At 37.8% G+C, this 24,779-nt stretch overlaps 1 protein-coding gene across 1 annotated transcript in view; it reads right to left on the reverse strand.

Annotated features, from left to right (window-relative positions):
- The window catches only part of mgl (low-density lipoprotein receptor-related protein megalin), an 890,817-nt gene that overhangs the window by 688,634 nt on the left and 177,404 nt on the right, over positions 1–24,779 (reverse strand). The window contains exons 18-19 of the mRNA XM_090412774.1: positions 15,803–15,952; positions 13,197–13,490 (exon numbers count right to left, since the gene is read on the reverse strand). Of these exons, the coding sequence (XP_090268900.1) occupies positions 13,197–13,490; positions 15,803–15,952 (444 nt within the window). The remainder of the gene's footprint in view (positions 1–13,196; positions 13,491–15,802; positions 15,953–24,779) is intronic.

Genomic DNA, 24,779 nt, shown 5'->3' on the forward strand with positions numbered 1-24,779 from the left:
ATGCTGCTCAATTTAGTTAAGGAATCCTAATATAAGGGGAGGGTTAGCAAGGGAACAACCATCCCTCCTGTAAAAACCCTATTGGTTACGAAACAAACACCACAGAAGCCCCGGAATTCGGACACCTTTGCAACAATGACTATTAATCGTTTTGGGACCTGGAATATACGTAGTTTGGTGAAAGAAGGAGCTCTTTTTAATGTGATGAATGTCTTATGACAGTATAAAATTGGACTTTGTGCTGTACAAGAGGCGCGATGGTTGGGACATGGCTCGCCGCAATCTTGTAATGTCACATACACATACTATAGTGGTGACGACAGAGGATAAAAAGTATTCGGAACTGCGATTTTAGTTAGTGATAAATTTTTGCGTAATATTTTAGATTTTAAACCTGTGAACAATCAGCTGTGCACTATTAGAGTTAAGGGATGTTTTCAAAATGTGTCCATTGTGAACTGTCATGCGCTACGGAAGAAAGCTCGGAGGAAGCTAAAAATTTTTTCTATGAAGTGCTCGAGCGTACTTGTGCTAATCTACCATCCCATGACGTCAAGCTAGTAGTGGGAGAGTTCAACATGAAGCTGAGGAGAGAACGTGTGTGGCGCCCTTTCGTGGGTAGTGAGAGCCTACATGAGGAGTGCAATGATAACGGGATCCGACTTGCGAGTTTTTCCACCGCTACGGGATGCTTTGTAAAGAACACTATGTTTGCGCATAAAGACATCCACAAGCAGACCTGCAGATCACCGGACAGTAGAACAGCTAACCAAATAGACCATGTACGTCACCACAGCTCCATTTCGGATGCGAGAAGTTTCAGAGGAGCAGATGGAGACAGCGACCACTATCTGGTAGCCTATGATTTCAAGCATAGAATTGCAGTTCAGAAGCCCACATGTCCTACCATACGATCGGCATGGGACCTGGACAAGTTGAAAACAGCGGAAGGCAAGCAGGCTTTCCAGTTAGAGTTGCAGAATCGTTTTGGGGAGTTATAGGAGGAAGAGGATGATCTGAATGGGATGTGGGACACCATCAAAAATACGGTCGCGTTAGCTGCCTCAAGAACTGTAGGAAAGAGAAAGAAGAGGAGAAAAGCATGGTTTAATAGAGAGTGTGAAGAAGCTGTAGCGAAATGAAGGGAAGCACTATTGAACTACCTAGCAGATAGCAGGAATAAAGCTGCATATGTGAGGGAGAGAAGAGTGGTGAATACATGTCTATGCAGGGAAAAGCAGAAGTATCTTAATGAGAAAGTGGCTAGTATAGAGAGAGAAATAGGGTGAAGAATAATGGACAGGAGATGTACCGGATGATCAAAGCCATGCAAGGTGCCCAGACACAAGCGCCAACCATAAGAGATGAGAGTGGAAATCTATTAACAAACTCAAAAGATGCTCTCGCTCGGTGGCGTAGATATTTCGCGAACTTGCTGAATGTCAATGCCGGAACATCAATATCAGAGGATTATACTTATCAAACTGCTGAACCATTTATTGAAGAGCCGACATTTAGTGAGATTACTCGTGCTATCCGCATGCTGATAAATAATAAGGCTCCAGGAGTGGACTGCATACCAGCGGAGCTCCTGAAGAATGGTGGGGACGTCCTGCTGGAGCAGCTGCAAAGGCTCATCTTGATGATCTGGCGAGAAGAACGGCTGCGGGATGAGTGAAGGAATCACTGATCAACTCAGTATATAAAAAAAGAGATAAGGCTAAATGCATCAACTATAGGGGTATCTCACTGCTGTCGACTGGCTACAAGGTGCTGTCTAACATCATGCTAATGCACCTCACACCATATGCAGAAGAGTGCCTTGGTGACTACCAGATGGGCTTCAGGAGGAACCGTTCTACAATAGACCAACTCTTCATGTTGCACCAAGTTTTTGAAAAGTGCTGGGAATATAACCGGGAAGTTCATAATATTTTCATAGACTTTTCTAATGCCTATAATTCAATAATATGCCCAAAAATATGGCAGGTGTTAGAAGAGCTGGAAATTCCTTGAAAACTCCGAAAAATGGTGCAGGTGTGCGTAGCTGGTTCGAGAGCAAGAGTGAAAGCAAAAGGTGACCTGTCAGACTCATTTCAATTACAGACTTGTGTGAAGCAGGGTGATGGGCTTTCTCCGATTCTCTTCAATCTAGTGTTGGAAAAAGTAATTAGAAACACACAGCAAGTGGCAGGTGGAGTTGACATGGGTGTGCAAGTTAGGATTCTTGGCTACACGGACGACCTGAACGTCATGGCGCATCAATGGGACGACGCAGTGGCATTGGTTACTGCTATTGAAGAAGCTGCAGAAGAAGTTGGCCTGAAGATAAATGCTGAGAAGACAAAATACCTTTTTGAGTCGCCATAATGCTCAAGATCCAGAGGAAGCTGCACAGTTTGAGAGGGTGAAGGTATTTAGATACTTTGGTTCTTTCGTGACTGAAGACAACAAAGTTGAGGCTGATGTCCAGAGTCGGGTAAATGCTGCAAATGTGGCCTATTATAAGGTACGTCCCCTTTTCGCCTCAAAATTGCTGTCTTGGACTACAAAGTTGGGACTATACAAGACTTTGATCAGGCCTGTTCTCCTCTACGGTTCTGAAGTGTGGACTCTCATGGCGAGACAAGTTGATCATCTGAAAGTATTTGAGAACAAGATGCTACGACGTATCTATGGAGGGGTCATGGCAGACGGAGTCTGGAGGAGGTGGTCCAATGCTGCCATACACGCTTTATACAACTTGGCAGACGTCTTGATGGAGCTGCGAGCCCGGCGTCTTCCATGGCTGGGACATCTGTACCGTATGGGCCTCGAAAGTACTGCGAGACAAGTGTGGGAGGCCCGACCCTAATCAGGGAGACCGAGAAGGAGATGGGCAGATCAGGAGAAGGAAGACCAGCAAGCTGTCAGGCTGGAGACCAGAACGTGGCAGACAGTCGCAGAGGACCATGCCCAGTGGCGACATGTGGTGCTTAAGGCCAAAAGTCCCCCCTCCGGCTGACAGTGCCTGGCTAATGTAATGTATGTATCATATCTTCCCTCTTTCTCTTGATTACAGTGTCTGCATCTGCAATTCACATTCACTCAATCTGTCCTGGTGGTCTACATTCCATAATCTCAATATAATCTTTGCAACTGTTCTTTGCACCCTCTCCACAGCTTCTTTTATCCCCTTTGAACACAGAAGACCAGGTGCAGTATTATTAAAATCTGTGTCCATCCATCCATCTTCAAGGCCCACCTTTCCTAATTGGGTTGTGGGGCAGCAGCTGCAAGAGGAACTTCCAATGGTCACGATCCTCCGTCACCAAGCTCAGGTGTTCTGGTGGGACGCCCAGACGTGTCCAACCAAGGCTCTGCATATAACTATCCAGTGAGTCCTTGGCCTTCCGTGTGGCCTCCCACCCTCTGGCTTGGCCAAACGGGCTTGCTGGGGGAACCTCTCTTGTGGCATTCTGACCAGGTGCCGTACCATCGTAACTGTGATCTCTCAACACGGAGAAGCAGTGGTTGGGTATTGAGGGTTTCCCGAATTGCAGAACTTCTGACTCTATCAAGTCTTGTCAGTCAAGCAACCCCTCAGAGGAACCTTATTTCAGCCGCTTGGATCCGTGTCACCATTCTTTTGGTCATTACTAAATCTGTGTAAAAAGGAAAAATGTCAAGGTTCGTTTCAACATTGCAGTTATCCTCTGATTTGTATTAGAAATTGTATTTGTATCTTTCATTTACAATTTTTGGTATGTGATCTTTAAACTGCAAATTACTATCCACCATAAGTTTTAGTAAGGAAATACCGTGAGTAGACATATTACTTACCATTATAATGACGGAATTAACCCATCAAGTAAAATATTCTTTATTAGTAGAATTTTTGCCTGAGTATCACAGGCATCATCAGTACAAGTACAAAGGCTAATTAAACAATAACAGATATATTCACAAAGCACTACCTAGGTAGCTAAGGTTAAATTTCCTAAATTAATTTTTTTTTTAAAAATTAAATTAAATTAAATTAAATTAAATTAAATAAATAAATAAAAAATTTTATATATATGTGTATACAATTACAAAAGTTAGGAAAGATTTGCTCATTTATAGAATACCATCTCCCACAAGGGGGAAAGACGTAGACCATTGAATCTGTTTAGGTTAGGGGAGTGAAGTAACATTTCACGTTTCTTTGTAAAACTGTTCCATGAGGAACCGACTCTTGTGAATGACTTTGGTCTTTTTCCAGTGAACTCTATGTCTAGTGCTGATGGCATGCTGTGCAAGTCCAGACTGTTCAGGTTTAAGGTACTGAATATACGACTTGTGTTCTTCTAACTGGATCAGAGCAGATCTTCCTGTTTGTCCAAAATACGATAACCCACAAGAGCAGGGAATCTGGTAGACACCTGGATAGCTGAGATGTGGGAGCTTGTCCTTTGGAGACGTGAGGAATGTAGAGATTTTTCTTTGGTTTTTTTCTGATGGGTAGAAAGGCAACACAAATATTTAGTGGTTTTAACACTTTAGCTATGCGCTTGCTAACGTCTTGCACATAGGAGATAGGTATATGCGTTATTTCTTCTGTATTTGAAGAGAATACTGAGGCATGACTACTTCAAGCTCTTTTTATGAAGGAATTCTTATAACCATTGGATAAGAGGGAAGAATTAATATATTGTAATTCTTTTTGTAATAGTTCTTCTGAAGAACAAAAGGAGTGGGCTGGGCTCTATAAACCAGTGTTTTTATAGTACCTGACTTTTGACTGGGATGGTGATGTGATTCAGCATGGATGTACTGGCTTGTATGAATCTCCTTCCTATAGACTGTGAATTGTAGGTTACCATCTGGTTGATAAAGAATTAAGAGGTCTAGAAAGGCTAACTGCTTATTTACTTCTACTTCTAGGGTGAACTGATTCCTTGGATGAAGTGCATTTATTTTTGAGAGAAACTGTTTCTTATGAAGTGCCCTTCCATATGACAAAAATGTCATCTGCATATCTGAACCAAAGGTTAAGTCTGGGTGAAATGTTGTCAAAAATACATTGTTTGAAGTGCTCCATGAAGTGGTTGGCAATAGCAGGAGATATAGGATTACACATTGCTGTTCCTTCGATTTGTTGGTATACTGGTTTTTGAAGGAAAAATAACTGGACTTTATTACAAATTCAAATAATTTGACTATGCTTGGAGGAAATTCTTGGTGCAGTAATTCAATGCTGTCCACTAATGGAACATTCATAAATAGAGAAACAACATTTGGACTAATCATAATCTCTGAATCGCCTAGATGAAGATCGGAAGTTTTATTTCTGAAATCCAAAGAATTTTTTATATACGTAGCATTTCTTCTAGTTGAAGAAGGTGAGTAAATTTGATAGAAATTTTGAAATTTTGTAAGTAGGACAACCTATACAGTCTACAACAGGTCTTAATGGAATTCCTGGCTTATGTACTTTTGGAAGACCATATAATCTAGGTGGGCACCCATAGGAGGATTTTAGTGTTTTCTTTTTATCTTCATCCCATATCGATATATTATCTATAAGAGCATTAACTCTTTTTTATTTGACTACCAGTAGGATCCGAAGTGAGGAGCCTATAAGTTGAATAGTCTCAGGGTATCAGTAACATTTTTCTCTCATATTCTCTTCTGTCTTGAATGACTACAGCCTTCCCTTTGTCAGCTTTCGTAATAATTAGGTTCTTGTTATTCTTCATTGATTTCAGTGCTTTTTGTTCAGCGTACAATAGGTTTGGCTGAGAAAGTTTGGCATTAAAAAGATTTTTTCCACATTCAAATCTTGTCCTATTAGCTGTTTTTTTGGGATAAGGATCGAATACCTCTGTCTATGCTATGGAAAAAATCTATTATGGGTACCTTATTCAGAGCAATGCCGAAATTATGAACTTTTGACAAAACCAAAATCTCTACATTCCTCACATTTCCAAAGGACAAGCTCCCACATCTCAGCTATCCACGTGTCTGTCAGATTCCCTGCTCTTGTGGGTTATCATATTTCGGACAAACAGGAAACATGAACATTCTGAACTTGCAGAGCATGCCATCAACACTAGACATAGAGTTCATTGGAAAAAGACAAAAGTCATTCACAAAAGTAGGTTCCTCATGGAACGGCTTTACAAAGAAACGTGAAACGTTACTTCACTCCCCTAACCTAAACAGATCCGATGGTCTATCTTTCCCCCCTTATGGGAGATAGTACTCTATAAATCAGCAAATCTTTCCTAACTTTTGTAACTGTTATTTATTTAATTTAATTTAATTATTTTTTTAATAAATTTAGAAAATTTAACCTTAGCTACTTAGATGGCACTTTGTGAATATATCAGTTATTGTTTAATTAGCCTTTGTACTTGTACTGATGATGCCTGTGATACTCAGGCAAAAATTCTACTAATAAAGAATATTTTACATGAGTTCAGTTATTATAATAGTAAGTAATACTATCCACCATGACATTAAGACTCCTAGCCCAATCAGTTTTTCATTGCATAACTCCAGTAATATAGCATATCACTGGTGACCTCATCATGCCAAGTCATAACTTGACACTTACTAACATTGAACTCATAGCATTATAATTTGCCCAAATTTCCAGCCTATTCAAATCATTCTGTACAGATGTGCTAGATATCAGTTTGAACTCCTAGATATCCCTGCCTATCATTACATCATCAGAAAACAATTGAACATCTCCTGTTAGATTCTTCCTAATGTTGTTAATGTATTGATTGAATAACAATAGTCCAAGGACTGATCTCTGGGATACACCACCAGTCACCTTAAACCTGGCAGATTCACACCCACTATATACCACTTTTTTGATGCCTTTCTGTCAACCATTCAAATATCCAAGTCAAAAGTTTATATTCCGGACCCATATTCTCCAGTTTATGCAACAGCCTTTCATGTGATATCCCATCAAAGGTCTTAGCAACATTCAACTATATCCATTCCTTTTATCCAACTCAGATGTAACATTGCCATAAAACATGGCAAACTGCTAAAATGTGGCCTCTCTTTACTAAACCGATGATGTTCTTTGCAGAGTATAGCTTGTCTGCCCGTCAATTTCTGTGTGCAGATTTTTATCAGCACTTCTCTAAAATCTCCACCACCACCACTCCAGAGATACTGATAGGTCAATCATAAGACACATCAGTTTTTGCATCACCCTTGTACAACCAATCTATTATGGGGGGAGAGGCTAAGAAGGAATGATAATCACCATGAAGAATTGAGGTAGAACCATGTAACTTACACATTATTCTAATATTCCCCACAAAGTGTTATACACATGTTACAATTCTGCTACATCATTTGCAATCCTCTGAGAAAAAACTCTTTCCCTTGTTTTCAAAGGATGGCTGAAAAGTTCTGATAAACACTTAGAACAAAAATGATGGTCAGAACTTTTCAGCCACCCTTCATGCATTCTTTTCATTCCTGTGGGATCTTTTCTGAGCTGAGATCAAGTTATACAAACACGTCAGGGGCTAAGCCATTTTGGCTGAACATTTCTTTAGCACACATGCTGATATCCAGGTTACACAACAGCTATTAAATCTCATTTTTATGCATCTCTATCTCTTCATTCAGTGTAGTGGTAGCAATGTGCAGCATATTACATACGAGGGTGGTTCCATAAGTTTCCTGCCTGACTAACGTTTAGAGGTGATAGAAAGAAAACAACTGTGCAACTTTTCCACATAATCTCCCTTTACTTTACTTATCATATTATTGAATTAACATTTGTATGCCCTTGAAAAAATAGTCTGTACTTTTGTCTGCAAAATGGCCTGAAACTGCATCTTTCAGCTTATTATCATTTGCAAATTTTCTTCCTCAAAGATCTTTCTTCAGTTTCAAGAAGAGATAGTAATCACTTGATGCTAGATCTGGGCGGTAGGGTGAATGATCAATCTCCTGGAAGCCACAGTCCTTCACTGCAGCCTTCGCAACAACAGCCTTAATGAACTGGAGCATTGTCATAAAGCAGACGAACACCATAACTCAGCATTCCTTGTCTCTTTTCCTTTATGGCATCACTCAGTTTGTGCAGGAGTGAAGCATAATATTCTGCATTCATGGTGGTATCTCTTTCCTTGAAGTCAATCAAGAGAATTTCCTGGCAATCCCAAAAGATTGTTGCCATAATCTTCTTGGTGGACTGAGTAATAACTTTGGCTTTTCTCGGTGGTGCTTCGCCTGGTTTGCGCCACTCCATGGATTCCCTTTTGGAAGGAGGATCATAATAAAGGATCGTAATTCATGGTTTCATCTCCAGTGACAATGGATTCCATCACTTCTCTCTAAGTCCCTTGGCACAGCTCTAAAAACTTGCGGGGACAGGCTACATGATGTCCCTTCTGAATTGAAGAGAGAAGTTGGGGCATCCACCTTGCACTGACCTTCATCATGTGAAGCTTCTCGTCAATGATGTGAAACACAGTTGTTATAGAAAGCCCCAACTTTGCTGAGATTTTTTTGAGCTTCAGTCATCTGTCATTGATCAGTTCCTCCTCAACAAGAGAGACATTTTCCTCAGTCATCACTTCCACAGGCCGACCATCACAAGGATCATCTTCGATTATGTCTCTTCCTAGGCCACTAAACAGTTTGGTTGAATATGAAGGAGAAGCTCCCCCATAAGCACCATTTTTTTTATATAGCACTTGGAGAAAGCCCTTCTTTGGTGAAAAACTTCACAGCATCACATCACAGCATGGTTCTCAATATTTAACATTACAGCCACTTAGTGTGTCATGTGTTAGTCAAATGAATACCTCCAACTGAATGACGTAGGTACAGAGTTGAAACTGATACACTAAGTTACCCACAGATGATGCTATCTGAGATGCACAGTGTTTTAAAATTGGCACTAATTTTTATGTCAGGCCAGAAACCTTTGGAACCTACCTCATATACCAGGCTGATAGATAGAAGCAAGGTGAGCACTCAGTATTTTAATAATGTTGTCTGCTTCTGACTAAAAAGGTACCACTTGCATTCATTACAGTTAGTCTCCACATTTATTTTTTCTTTTACTTGCAGAATAGTGATAAAATCCTTCTGGGTTGTTTTTAGCATGGACAGCCAATTTCTTTTCATACTCTGATTTAGATTTCTCACAATACCTTCCACACAATATTTTTCTGTCCTGCACTTTATATATTTCATAACTCCCCTCAATCTTATTCTCATGATATTCTCACATCATCTTCTTCTTATGGACCTCTTGCTTAATAAGAACATAGATTCATTTCACTTCCACCCTATTTGTTCTTCAAATTCTAGAGGCACATTCACATACTGCCTCATTTAAGCACTATTTTTTCAAAACTTCCCATGCACTGCTAATATCCTTCCCATTTAGTAAACAATACCATTGGACTAAAGCTAGTATTCTCCTGTTGGAAGTTTATATTCTCTAAATTTCTAAATCCAGAGTAATTTAATAATAAGGTGGTACACCTTTTGGCAACTCATATAAGTAAATATGACCTCTCCATTGCTTCTGCCTTAGTATCACCACTTGTGAGTCTGGCTCCCACTGATGAGACCACAAAAAAGTTCGAAACCGGTCTGGGCTTCTGGGCCCTTCCCTTAATGCATAGCATTATACATGTCTGCAAGGAGATGTGCTTTGCATTATGGGAGATACTGAGATAAGGAGTGATGAGAGCTTGGTCCACCTTTACTACGAGTTGCCTCTGTCCTGAATATACTTCAGGTGCAAACTTTGTTTGCTTACACTTGGATAAAGGATTAAACTAAATTTATTCTAGTATTCTCCTGAGTTTCTCATAATTTCCAGCTATGTAGTTTAGCATATAATATCTTATATACTGTATTATTCCTTCATAATACAACTCTATTATTCCTTCTGTTTGAAAAAAAAGAACTAATTTGAATCTATATATTTCAAAGTTTGTGTTCTTGAATTCCCTTTTCATTAATGAAATTTTCCTGGATATGTAGTACTAAAGTATTTTTAAACCACAGAAATGCATTTATTATTATTATTATTATTATTAGGTGTGCTTAAGGGTCAAAGCTTTATAACTGAGAGGAGACCTCCACATAGCCTTTAAAGGAATGCGGAGAACCGACCAGGGCTTCTGACCTAATGTCCAATCCTCACCTTATCTACCTGGATACTGAACGAACGAGGGTGGGCTGACAATTTCGGATTTAGCCGACCAAATTGTATTCTGATTGGCTTAAACCAAAATACAAAATGATGGTACAACATGACAAAATTTCATTCCGGCTGGGGCGTCGCCCGGTTAAACAAGGTCCCCGTTGTTTTTGCCAGGGTGAACAGCGAAAAGTCAGCTACTGGAAGAACCCCTAAAACACACCCCAACTCAATATCACCAGAGTTAAAGATCGGTACTATCAACATAAGAAGTCTGAATGGCAAAGAAATGGTGCTAGCTGAGGAATTAGATAAGTACCAGATTGATATAATAGGGTGACTGAAACAAAAAAGACAAAAACTGGTGAGATCTTTCTGAGCAATAAATACAAAATGTTAGACTCAGGCAATGGCAATCAAGGAAAAGAAGGTGTAGCCATAGTATTCAACACTAAATATGAGGCTAATCTTCTTGAATGGTAGTCAGTCTCCAGTAGAGTGATACGGGCAAATATCAGAATGGGGAACTGGACAATGAGACTTATTTGTGCCTATGGTCCCACAAAAGTCTCTACTAAGGTAGAAGTGGAAGAATTTTTTGAGGCTCTAGAGAAAGCTACTGACACAATGAAAAAGGAAAAGTTGGTCCTTGTTGGGGATCTAAATAGCAGAGTAGGAAGTGATTATGAGACATACAAAAATATTTTGGGAAAATTTGGAGAAAACAGCAAAGCTAATAATAATGGCAAATACCTGTTGGATTTCTGCTCAGGACATGGACTGGTTATTACTAACACCATGTTCCAACATAAAAATGTGCACAAATTCACATGGAGAGAAGAGGCAAGGAATAAGAAAAGTTTCATTGACTATGTCATTGTTGATAGTGATGTTTTCTCCCTGGTGCAGGACACCAGAGTGTACAGAGGATTTGAAATTGGAAGTGATCACTATTTAGTCTTGAGAAGGATAAAATTGAATTTCATATTGAAAAGAATAACATGTAAGAAAGTTATAAGCGAATAAAAGTTGAGCAGCTCTCAGATGTGAACTATAGACTAAAATACACAAACATTATTCAAGAAAAAAATGAAAGAGTTTGAGAACAAGAACCAAACCTTGGAGATTCACTGGCAAACCATGAAGAAAACCCTGATTGATTCAGCCAGAGAGGCATGTGGTGAGGTTGTCTGCAAGGATAGAAAAATCACAACACCATGGTGGACACAAGAAGTAAAAGATGCAGTGAAGGAAAAGAAGAAAGCATATCAAAAGTTTCTGACAAATAAGTCAGCTTGTGCTCTTAGAGAATACAGAGACAAATGTAAGAAAGCAAAACACTGTGTAAAACTAGCTAAACAAAAGTCATGGGAAGGACTTTGGCAAGAACATAGAAAATAAATATCAAGAAGGTGGTAAGATTTTCTGGAGGTCGTTGAAGAAGCTTAGAAATGGAGGAAAGAGTTCTGTAAAAGGAGTGAGAGATGATAAAGATGACATGAAAATGAAAGAAAAAGATATCCTTGAAGTATGGAGTGATTACTTCGAAAAATTGCTAAATGAAACAAGCAGTGATAGCACAGTGGTAAAAAACACTCAACAGGCATACAGTCAGGAATACATATCCATACTTGAAGTAGAAAAAGCCACCAAAGGCTTGAAATGTGGAAAGGCAGCAGGAGTAGATGATATTCGACCAGAAATGTTTAAGTATGGTGGTATAAAGGTCTTACAGTGGCTGCACTGCATAGTTCAGAAGGTGTGGACAGAGGGACGAATTCCTGATGATTGATAGAACTCCATCAAATCACCCCTCTTTCCTGTTAACTAGAATCTGTAATCCATATACTGCCAATTAGTCCTAATCTAAATCCCATAATCCCGTATAATTTTTGTTACTCTTTTTTTGCATCTTTTCTACAGCTTCTTTATTCCCCTTGGAACTTAGGAGATCAAATCTGTGCACAATAGTTCAGGTGTGGTCTTATCAAGACATTAATAATAAAAATAAAAATAATAATAATAAGTTAACACCTTTTATTCTCTTATAGGGAGTATAGCCTTTTGAAGACTGAGTGGGCAGTTCAATCTCCACCAGTAGCCAATCAGAGATAGTTGATCCATGTCTATCACTAATTATAAGTGGCTTGTTTGCTGGTCTCTTCATCAGTGGCCATCTATAATTAGTGATAGACATGGGCCAGCTATCTCTGATTAGCTACCGGTGGAGATTGAACTGTCCACTCAGTGTTCAAAAGGCTATACTCCCTATAAGGGAATAAAAGGTGTTAGCTTATTATTATTATTATTATTATTATTATTATTATTAGGATTTGGTACCAAGTGATATGCCATCGCTTGGTACCTAACCCTAACAGGATATGTTACTGTCTAGAATAATGTGGGTTCTATGGTCAATTTTCTTGAGCTTACAGGATGAAAAACCTCAGTTTCTGGGAGAAAAAACCTGCTTTCCCATGCCAGAGATTGACTAACTCAGGAACCATTAGAAGAAAGGCTTAGAAAAAGTTCCTCCAGTCAATGACTAGACTTGAATCATAAGTCTATCTTTGTACAGCCTAGCGCAGATGATACAAGGTGGCATTTCCACTGAGCTACACAGGCTAACATCAAGGCCTTATAAAGAGACAAAATATTTGCTTGACATGCAATTATCCTTGCATGTCAAGGTTCGCTTCAACATTGCAATTATCCTCTGAGTTGTATTTGCAAATTTTGCTATGTGACCTTGAACTTCAAATTCCTATCCACCATTACACCAAGATCCCTAGCCTCATCAGTTCCTTGTAGCATAACCCAGCTAATATAATATGTCACTGGAAATCTTATCATGTCAAAGTGCATAACTTTACACTTACTAACATTAAACCGACAGCCATTTTCGTTGCCAGCCTGCTCAAATCATCCTGTAAATGCTGGATATCAGTAGCATTTCATGATAACATTTATTTAAATAAAAATTAAGCTAACTAAAGTCATTATTTTGATTTAGGATTAATAATTAACTCACGTGTGCAGTTTTGCATTTCATCTGAATTGTCTAGGCAGTCATCATCGCCATCACATACCCATGTTTTTGGAATACACCTCTGATTATCACATGTAAAATCCCATGTATTGGGGCATGCTTTAACAGGGGGTTCAGCATCAGGATCAGGAACACAGGTTTGGTTATCACTTCCTAGCCTTTCACCATAAGGACAACCACAATGCACTTGTAAATCTGGACCTTGACTAGTATTTGAAGGAACAGGAAAGCAAAATTTTTGGCAGTTTCCATTGTTGTTTTTGCATGGATGACGACCTAATAATAAAAAGAAAGTAATGTTTACAAAAGTAATCTAGCAATACAGCAATTATAAAACACATTATATAAACCCAATTTTAATATTTCTCTTTAATGCTGTATATAGATATTTCTTAATAATTAAAGTTTCTATTTATAATAAGTAATTGCAACATCAACTGCAGCTGAATAAGTCAATATTTTATGAATGAACACGTTTTATTACTTAATTATGTGTCAAATAATTTTAATGTAAATGCCTTCTTATCTACTGTTCTTAAAGCTATACAAATAAGTCCTTAAACTTTAACAATATTTGACTGCACATATTATTTTGAAGGCTATGCATATTGTCTTAATAATTATGCTTATTATTCACAACACAATAGGAAAAGAAAGAGTATTTTGGTTTGAAAAATCAGAAATGCACACAATGCAAAATTGAGTAGGGGTGCAAAATATCAATGCGTTTCAATGAGTGATTATATAAGAAAAACATATCCTCTGTGTTGTATGTTGAAAAAAATAAAAATAAAAATAAAATATTATACCAAGAAGATACACATCACAACACAAATGAAAATACTGTTCACGGTCATTCCAAACATCAGTTCAACTCCTCAGTAAAGGTTTAATTTGCAATAACATCTTAGCAAGTCACTAACAACTTAACTGATGCACGCGTGCACACACACACACACACACACATACACACAAATAAAATGTTAACTCTTTTAAGAAAGTATATATATATATCTGTTAATGGAGAGAAATCCTATCTCTTCTCAATGGAATAAAATCACTAAATATTTAAAAAAAAAAAAAAAAAGGCAGCAACTAATGAATAGATAACAAGTAAATTATCTCCATACTAACACCATTCTCCCTGTATGTATGTACAGATTGATCCATAAAATAATAAACCACTTTGGCCCATAACTAATAATACAGATAGCCCTGTTTTAATTTAGCCAAATATTTAGAACAAACTGACACGACACAGAAATCAAAGTTCCTCATGTGTTAAAAATTCGCTACATTTTGAACCATTACTAGGAATTCAAAATAATTTAAAAAATTGTCTTACTTGTGAGTTTTGACATGGCACCACTGTTCAGGAATATCCCACTAAAAGTAACTCCACCATAATCAGAAAAAAAATCTCCACCTGATATCAATGCCCTGTGTAAATAATTTTATAATGGATACAGGTGGATATATTTGTGGTATGGCCACAGGACCAGGACACAGGTATGTCTTAAATGCAGTCAATAGCCTTACCCCAGAATAAAATTTACAGTAGAAATTGAAAATAATCACTGCTTCCTATTTCTAAACATTTTCATCACCAGACCCATACTACTAGATGAATCTTTTCTTATGCTATCTACACTGCTTCCTATACAGTCTGATATTGACAGCTTTACATCACAGAGGCTTAGTCAAGACTTAGGCCTCTACACAACTTATAATTCCACCTATTATAATGGCACAATGACTTGTCACTGAGGCATGGCACATGGAATGGACTGTTCAAGCCCTGGTAATCTGACAGACTATCTTTAACCCAAACAGCCCTCCATTAGGGTTCGACCTATCTCAAAAAATATGGACCTCCCTAAATAGGATCAGCAACAACTATCGTAGGTACTGATCTTCCTTGTTTACTTGGGGTATAAGACCAAACTCATCTTGTGATTGTGGTAAAAATAACTGAACTATATAACATATCATGCTTGACTCTCCTCACAGAGCCTATATGGGACTTGTAACTGACTTTATAACAGTTTCTACAGATGCTGTTGATTGGCTGTTGAACTTAGACATTCAATTTTAATTTTATGCTTACTTGTTTATTTTTATATGTATATATGACTATAGTGTCACCTCACACTGTATCCTTTTATAGATCTCTTATATATTTTATTGTCTTGTACGTCCTTCTTTTGTGTGTGTGTGTGTGTGTTCTTAGCCAAATGCTAAATAAATAAATAAATTATGCTATCTATAGAAAGTTTCTCCTACACACACACACACACACACACACACACACACACACACACACACACACACACACACACACACACACACACACACACACACACAGAGAGAGAGAGAGAGAGAGAGAGAGAAGTGATCTATCAATCATACTATTCAGTTATAAACTGCAATAATATGACTCACAGATTAAGAGAGAGAGAAAGAGACAGGAAATCTGAGGTTTCCTCTGTTTTTTAAACTGAATGTTGCATTTCATACTGCATTATATCTCTGAGAGACAGAAGATAAGAGAGAGAAAAATGGTGATAGTAGACCAAATGTTCACTTACTGTCAGTTCTTTGATTGTCATGACTGAATACTTTAATTCCATACAGGCGACTACCTTCCTCAACACTGGCAACAGTTTGTTCATGTTCTCCTGTAACTTTGTTCATTCGAAGGATAGCATCCAACCGCCAATCCGTTACATAGAGCCATTCTATAAGAATTTTGAATTTTTTTATATAATACATATAATTTCATGTTCAACTTCAAGTAGCAGAACAAATATTTTAATAAGTCATTTATTATTACAATCAACTTTCAAAATAATGTAAATATGCAAGGAGTAAAGCAATGCTAAATGTTTGCTATAGGAAGTTTCGCTATAGCAATTTCCTTTTCAACAGCCCTCTCAAAAAGAAATTAAATGATCAGAGACTGAAATTTATCCTAACAATAATCAGAACCACTTGAATTTTGTGCCCTAAATAATGGGACTTATTAGCACCAGGAGTGCAAATTTCTTCATAATAGTGCTTTTATGGTATAACCACCAGCAGAAAAATAAAATAAATAAATAATTCACTGAGTTAAGCATCTTCAGAGCACAAATTACAACTGTGGTCTGATAAACAGAACTCAACCAGAATATTACAGAGACAATCTGAAAAGGAACTAATGTACTATTAAGTTGTCCTCTTGGGATCAGATAAAAAATCAAAGCTAATTCAGAGACATCAAGCTAAATGTGGTCCTAAAATGACTATCTCACAAAACATAGGCAAATTAATGTAGCCATACTTATTGAGGTTCGAGATATTTTCTAGCCAATGTTGATTCTTAAAATGCGTTTCAAACCTATAGCAAATTCTATGCAACACAGCTGTCTTCTTCCATTTAATTCTGTTAGGAGTACCTAGATCGTCTGTGTGTCCTAACTTGCCACAAACAGGAAAACAAATGTAGTTCTTATGTTCTTCAAGGTAAATGTTAATATATCTACTTATCTGTCCAAAATAGGCTAAGTTGCAGGTACAAAGACCTCTATACACTCATACACTCCAGGATACATGAGAAGATGAGGCTGATCCTTTGGAGAACAAATGAAGGTAGCAGGCTAGATGTGGGGTTTGAAAGTGGCAAGAAGATAGCATTTATGAATAATTTTAGCTATCTTTTCAGATGCACCCTGGATACAAGAGGTAGGAATGATTTTGTTATGAGCTTTTGTGTCAGGTTTGGGGGATAGGAAGGGAGAGTGCATTTTGTCTATTTTATAAGAGTTATAGTTATTTGCTAAAAAATGTATACAGAAGATAACTGTACAAGTAAACTAGTCATAAAGATACTTCATGTGCAAACTTTGGTTTTCATACTTTTGGATAAAGGATTAAAACAATAATATAATTTTTTATCATTTATAATATACACAGCAAATATATTTGTACCAGAGTGTATGTTTAGGTGCATCATCAATAAGGAGATGACCTTCATAGCACTCCATAAAGTACTTTGCAAACATGGAAGAATGAGGATTTTCCACATTATACCTTCAACCTGTTGATATAATTTATCAACAGATTGAACATTAAAGTAACTAGAATGGGAAACAACACTGGAAAGCTTGATGATGTTAGAAGGAAAAAAGAATGCTGGTGAGAAAAAGACTATATCTAAGCTAATCATAATATCTGAAAGGCCTAAATGAAACTACGGATTTTATCTCTATGCTGTATTTGGTCACTTATTAAATATTAAACTTGAACTTTATATTGGCTTTATTAGTTGACCAGAGATTTTTTCAAAAATATATACAATTGTCTACAAGTTTCGCCAGCAGTTCTGTCCGGCTTCTTCAGGACATGTGTAACAGTACATGGGACTCAACGTTTGCTAGTAAAAAAGAATGGAGTAACACTATGAAATAAATTAAACTGATGCGTAACATCATAAGGATGGAACATGGTGTATTAGTCATTGTTTTTTGAGTGCGTTATATAGTTTTTAGCAAAATGAAATTCTGGTAAGCTGAGCAAACTTATTAGGCTTTTACAGATGTTTTTCAGAATCAATTCTTGATTTCTGTTTACATTTTCTCCAGAGCAGAGTACCACAGCAACTTCTTTAAACTTTCTACATTGTAAATCCTCTTCTATATAGGGCATGGAGCTTTTATCCCAATCAATGGTGTGGTTAGTGATCGAGAAGCGATGGGCTAATCCTGAAGTATCTGTTCTGTTCTGTTCTGTTGTTGTTGTTGTTCGCATCTCCTACATGTTCTTTTTTTTCGAATTTCCATGCTTCTCGATGTTTGCCCTATGTAATTTAATCCACAGGAACATGGAATGTTGTATATTTATTGAAGAAGGCATTAATGTCCTTTGGTGATCTTAAAATCTCGCATATTGTCTTGATTGGTTTAAGAGCAACTCTGATGTTGAAGGACTTAAGGAGTTTTGCAATTTTTGTTGACACTGAGCCTGCATAAGGGATGACGATGGACGATGTATATTGTATGACAGAAGGTTGCTGTTGTGGAGGGTTTCTATGAAGAATCTTTTTGATTATATTTCCTGGGTAACCGTTGTTTACCAGGGTCTGAGATATGAGAGTGAGTTCATCAAGGAGATCTTTTTCTTTTGAGATAATGTTGGTCACTCTATTCTTAAGCTTATGAATTATGCTGAGTTTATGTGCAATATGGTGAGTCAATTTGAAGTGCAGGTAACGTCCAGTTGCAGTAGATTGTGAGCTGGATTTGTCCATCCTCTTGTTTCTTGATTAGTGTATCTAGAAAAGGCAACTGGCTATTCTTTTCAAGCTCTAACGTAAACTGTATTTTCTGGTGGAAGGAATTTATTTTTGTAAGAAATTCAAATAGTGTTGTTTCTTTGTGATCATCATTTAGGTCCTTCAGAATGGGTTGGCTGTCCCCACATAATAAAGTTTCTAATGTAGATGGCAACACTGACAGATATTTAGAAACTTTATATTATAGGACAGCGAATACAACTGATGTCAGGTCTTAAAAGATTTTTGGAAGACCATATATTCTAGGAGGATGAGAGTAGAAGATTTTGAGTTTTTTCTTTAAATCTTCACCCCAACTGGAGACATTATCAATCTATTTATTAAGTGTGATATGGCTAAATATATAGCCTTGCCATAAATACTGTTACAATTTCACACACCCCCGCGCTGCCCACAGAATTGTGTGAGCCCAGTTCTGTTAGTGTCACAGAGCCAACATTCACATATTCATCAGAAGGGAGAGAGTTGTCTAGCTGTACTTGTTAACATGAAGTGAGTAGATTATGAGAACTGTGTAGTTGTACTAGCACTTCACAAGGCTGGGATGCAACCACCTATTAATTTCAACATGCTAAAAACACATGGGATCGGTAGGATGTTTGTGTATCAGACTGCTAACCATTATAAAGATACAGAAGACACATCTAATAGTCAAAGAACAGATTGACCACACTGCATTAGAATTTGTAGACAGACTTATGTGTTCGCCATACATGCTGTTTATTTTTTAGCGGTATATATTAGAACACAGAATAATAAGTAACTAATTATTTATTAACTTATTGCGGATATTTCGCTAGTGTTATAACCAGCATCTTCAGAGCACAAAAACATAGTTTGTCACAATACATGAGACAATAACAACCTGGTGTAATCAACGGACTAGTTAAACAAAATTGTAGCAGCACCACAAAGACTAAAGTCCTGATTTTGGCGCACTCTATATGAAAAAATAAAAAAAAAATAAAATAATAATAATTGCAGCTATCACACAAGACCAGAGTCCTAATCAGAAAAAAAACCGTACTAGTTTTTTCTTAGGTTGACTGTCCCCCAGATTTTATGCAAATGTATAGAGCCATATTTATTGGAGTGTGTTTCAGGGCACTTGTTGCCTCTAAGAACAATTTCTCCAACTTGTAAGAGCTTCTGTGCAGTACTTTTATGTTCTTCCAGTTGATCCTGTGTGCAGGGGTATCCAGAGCATAGTCTGCTAGGCCCAACTTGCCATAGTGATAATGCCGGATGTACCTTTTATGTTCACTGATGCAGATGTTCACAGTTCTTCCTGTTTGACCATAGTAGGCTCGATTACATGAGCAGGGTACTTCATAGACTCCTGGATGTGATAAATGAGGAATGCTGTCCTTGGGTGAACGGATAAGAGTTGCTAATATGACGGTCTAAATATGGTGCATAGTTCATGTTTATTAAGAATTCTAGAAATCTTTTCGGATGTGCCTTTAATGTATGGGATGGTGACTGTTTTGTTGTAGTTCTCTGTGGTGGATAGTGGGAGGGATTTCTTAGGAGCATTTAGTATTTTGTTTATCTTATGGGGATTATAGCCATTGGCCAAGAAGGTGCGGCGTAAATGAGCCAGTACAGCAGCAAGAGCATTGTCATTGGAACAGATTGCACTCGCTCTGTGGGTTAGCGTTTTTAAAATGACATGCTGTTGAGAAGGGTGATGGTGTGATTGTTTGTGTAATATCTCCCTGTATGTGTGGATTTTCTAAAAACTGAAAATGATAAAGAACCATCTGGAAGACGTGTGATAAGTGTATCCAGGAAGGGCAGACAGTTATTAGCTTATAGTTCCATTGTAAAGTGGTTTTTTTGGGGATGTTGGCTATTTAAATGCGGTAGGAATGTTTCCAATGTCTCTGGGCCATGTGGCCAAATAGCAAGCACATTGTCATGTAGCCAAAGTGTTGGTTTGAGCGTGGCTGTATTGATAGCTAGTTTTTCCATGTGTTCTATGTAGAAGTTGGCTGATGGGTGGGAGGGGGAGCCCATGGCTGTCCCATCTATTTGTTTGTATATTTTCCCTTTCCATGTGAAATATCCTGCATGTATTGTGAATTTGAATAGTTCAAATATATCGGGGGGGGGAGTGTGACTTCAGTAGATTGAGGGTTTCTATTAGTGGTACATTTGTGAATAGTGAGGTGATATCAAAGCTTACCATTATGTCTGAGCTTTTTAGGGTATGATGTTGTAAGATGCTTTTTAGGTGGGCTGAATTTTGACAAAGGAGAGAGAATTGTTTGCGAGAGTGGCTAGTAGCTTAGCTAAATGTCCAGCCAGTTTGAATGTGGGACTATTTATACTATCCACAATAGGGCGTAAGGGTGTACCCTGTTTGTGAATTTTTGGTGCTCCATAAATTCTAGGTGTTTTAACATGGAAGGGCTTGAGTTTGTTTACTGTGTCTTTGGACCAGGAAGTGACTTTTTTCAATAATTTACGTATCTTATTCTTTTGTGTGTTGGTGGGATTGTGATCTATAATTTTGTATGTTGACTAATCTTGTAAAAGTGTGCATTTTGTTTTCATATTCTGTTGTGTCCATCACCACAGTTGCATTCCCTTTGTCTGCTTTTGTTATGATAATCTGGCTATTATTCTGTAGCTCTTTTACAGCAATGATTGGGAGGCTTAGATTTGATTAGGATGTTGGCCACATCTAAACGTATGTTATTAGCTATTGTTGGAGGCAGGTCGTATATTCCCCGTTCGATGGACGCCATTATTTCGGCTTTTGGAACGTGTTTCGGAGTCACAGCAAAATTGTGCCCTCGACTTAAAGCACTAGCGGCTTCTTTGCTAAAGGTGAGAGATGATAAATTCATGACAATGCAATCTTGTTGTAATTGCAGTCATTGCATAGCGCTGCATTGTTGGAGATTTTCAAACTTTTTTTTTGGTGCCAGTTTTTGACTATGTTGAATTCTTTTTTAGCCGTTGCGTCGGTAATGTTGTCTACAATCTCCCATAGTTCCGTATTCAGAATATAATATAGTAATTCACGTAGCACGTTGATGGTTGAATTTGATTTTGCTAACTCCAGACGAGTGGCGTTAATTTGTTCTCATAATAGCGCAATACTCACTCAATTATAAATGCGTTGGGCTTTGGCCGAGTGGAACTTGTTTTTGATTTTTACACAGTTCAGTATTAAATTGGTGTCTCGGCACCTCTTTAAGAAGGCTAACCTGCCGCGCTAATTTTAACTTCCATTTACCATATTGTCGTGTCTTGCATACGATATCATTTCCGTAAAGAATCCTTAAATGTGTAGACAGACTTATGTGTTTCGTCATACGTGTTGTTTATTTTTTAATGATTATATATTAGAACACAGAATAATAAGTAAATAATTATTTATTAACTTATTGCTGATATTTCGCTGGTGTTATAACCAGCATCTTCAGAGCACAAAAACATAGTTTGTCACAATATGCAAGACTATAACAACATGGTGTAATCAACGGACTAGTTAAACAAAATTGTAGCAGCAACACACAGACTAACTAAAGTCCTGATTTTGGCGCCCTCTATCTGAAAAAAATAAAATAAAAATACAGCTATCACACAAAGCTAGAGTCCTAAACAGAGAAAACAACCTCTACTAGTTTCTTCTCACAAACAATTCTCCCACCTTTGTCAAAAATTCAGCCCACCTAAAAAGCATCTTACAACACCATACCCTAAAAAGCTCAGACTTAATGGTAAGATTTGATATCACCTCACTATTCACAAATGTACCACTAATAGAAACCCACAATCTACTGAAGTCACACTCCCCCCCCCCCCCGATATATTTGAACTATTAAAATTCACAATACATGCAGGATGTTTCACATGGAAAGGGAAAATATAGAAACAAATAGATGGGACAGCCATGGGCTTCCCCCTCCCCCGTTAGCCAACTTCTACATAGAACACGTGGAAAAACTAGCTATCAATACAGCCACTCTCAAACCAACACTTTGGCTACATTATGTGACGATGTGCTTGCTATTTGGCCACATAGCCCAGAGACATTGGAAACATTCTTAGTGAATTTAAATAGCCAACATCCAAAAATCCACTTTACAATGGAACTGGAAGCTAATAACTGTCTGCCCTTCCTGGATACACTTATCACATGTCTTCCAGATGGTTCCTTGTCATTTTCAGTTTTTAGAAAATCCACACATACAGGGAGATATTTACACAAACAATCACACCATCACCCTTCTCAACAGTATGGCATTTTAAAAACGCTAACCCACAGAGCAAGAGCAATCTGTTCCAATGACAATGCTCTTGCTGCTGAACTGGCTCACTTACGCCACACCTTCTTGGCCAATGGCTATAATCCCCATAAGATAAACAAAATACTAAACGCTCCTAAGAAATCCCTCCCACTATCCACCACAGAGAACTACAACAAAACAGTCACCATCCTATACATTAAAGGCACATCCGAAAAGATTTCTAGAATTCTTAATAAACATGAACTATGCACCATATTTAGACCGTCATATTAGCAACTCTTATCCGTTCACCCAAGGACAGCATTCCTCCTTTATCACATCTAGGTGTCTATGAAGTACCTTGCTCATATAATCAAGCCTACTATGGTCAAACAGGAAGAACTGTGAACATCTGCATTAGTGAACATAAAAGATACATCCGGCATTATCACTATGGCAAGTTGGGCCTAGCAGACCATGCTCTGGATACCCCTGCACACAGGATCAACTGGAAGAACATAAAAGTACTGCACAGAAGCTCTTACAAGTCGGAGAGATTGTTCTTAGAGGCAACAGAAGCCCTGAAACACACTCCAAATCTCAACAAATATAGCTGTATAAATTTGCCTAAAATCTGGGAGACAGTCATCTTAAGAAAAAACTAGTATGGTTTTTTCTCTGTTTAGGACACTAGTCTTGTGTGATAGCTGCAATTTTTTTCTTCTTCAGATAGAGGGTGCCAAAATCAGGACTTTAGTTTTTGTGTTGCTGCTACAATTTTGTTTAACTAGTCCGTTGATTACCCCATGTTGTTATAGTCTCGCGTATTGTGACAAACTGTGTTTTTGTGCTCTGAAGATGCTGGTTATAATACCAGCGAAATATCAGCAATAAGTTAATAAATAATTATTTACTCATTATTCTGTATTCTAATATATATACCATTAAAAAATAAACAACTGCATTAGAATGTAACAGCTTGTGAAGGCATGCCTCCACCATAATCCTTTGAGAAAGCAGAAAGTGACGTCATAAGAGATGAACGTTTTGCAGAGAACGATATCACATGTACTAACTGATGACTGGGGAGATGAAAGCCTATCATCGTTTTACTGAACACTTTCTAACACCACAACTTATATGACAGATGCTGATAAAATCAAAGGCACTTTTCTGGCAATATGTGAACAACAGACAAAGATATCCTCTTTACAGATGAAAGATTTTCATCAATGAAGAGTTGTTTAACCACCAAAACAATTGTTGATGATCAGTGATGATTTAGTGGGGTGATGTATCAGTTGTATCCAAGTTGCATTTCTGAGAGCAAGGGGTCAAAACCTCCACCAAAGTGTATCAAAACACCATGCTGGAACCTGTGGTTTGGCACCTGAACAATACCTTGTTTCGTTGGCAGTGGACTTTCCAACAAGATTAAGCCTCTGCATACAAGGCAAGGACCACACAACAGTGGTTGGAGGTGGATGTGCCCAACCACATATGACTATCTGGAAGTGTTGATCTGAATTCGTTGGGTTTCAAATTATGGTCAGAGTTTGAGAGAGTAGCATGCAAGAAACAACACCCCTGCATTGCCAGTCTGAAGGTGGATGATTTGGAATGAGCAGTGGCAGCATTTCCATTGGATGTTGTGCATGTTGCCATTGATATATGTCCTCACAGACTTTGGTCGTGCGTGAAGGCAAAAGTGGGACATTTTGAACACTGAGTGCTGATATATGAACTCAGTGTTCAAAATGCAACTTGTATGTGCTGAAAGGTAAATGATTTACTGATAGATTAAAGATTTATTGCTGTTCAAGTTGTAGTAGTATTTATGGCTAGACTAGGTAGGCTTAGACAAGAGGTGACGATGAGTAGAAAAATCATAGCAGCAAGAAAACCTTCTTAAAATATTCTTTTCCACCTTGCAACTACTGCTTTGCCTCCTTTGTCAGCTCCTATGATAACAGGATTGTTATTTTTCTT

This window comes from Typopeltis vanoorti, chromosome 23, assembly GCF_054136105.1.
Source record: "Typopeltis vanoorti isolate ZY-2024b chromosome 23, IOZ_Tvanoo_1.0, whole genome shotgun sequence".
NCBI lineage: Eukaryota > Metazoa > Arthropoda > Arachnida > Uropygi > Thelyphonidae > Typopeltis > Typopeltis vanoorti.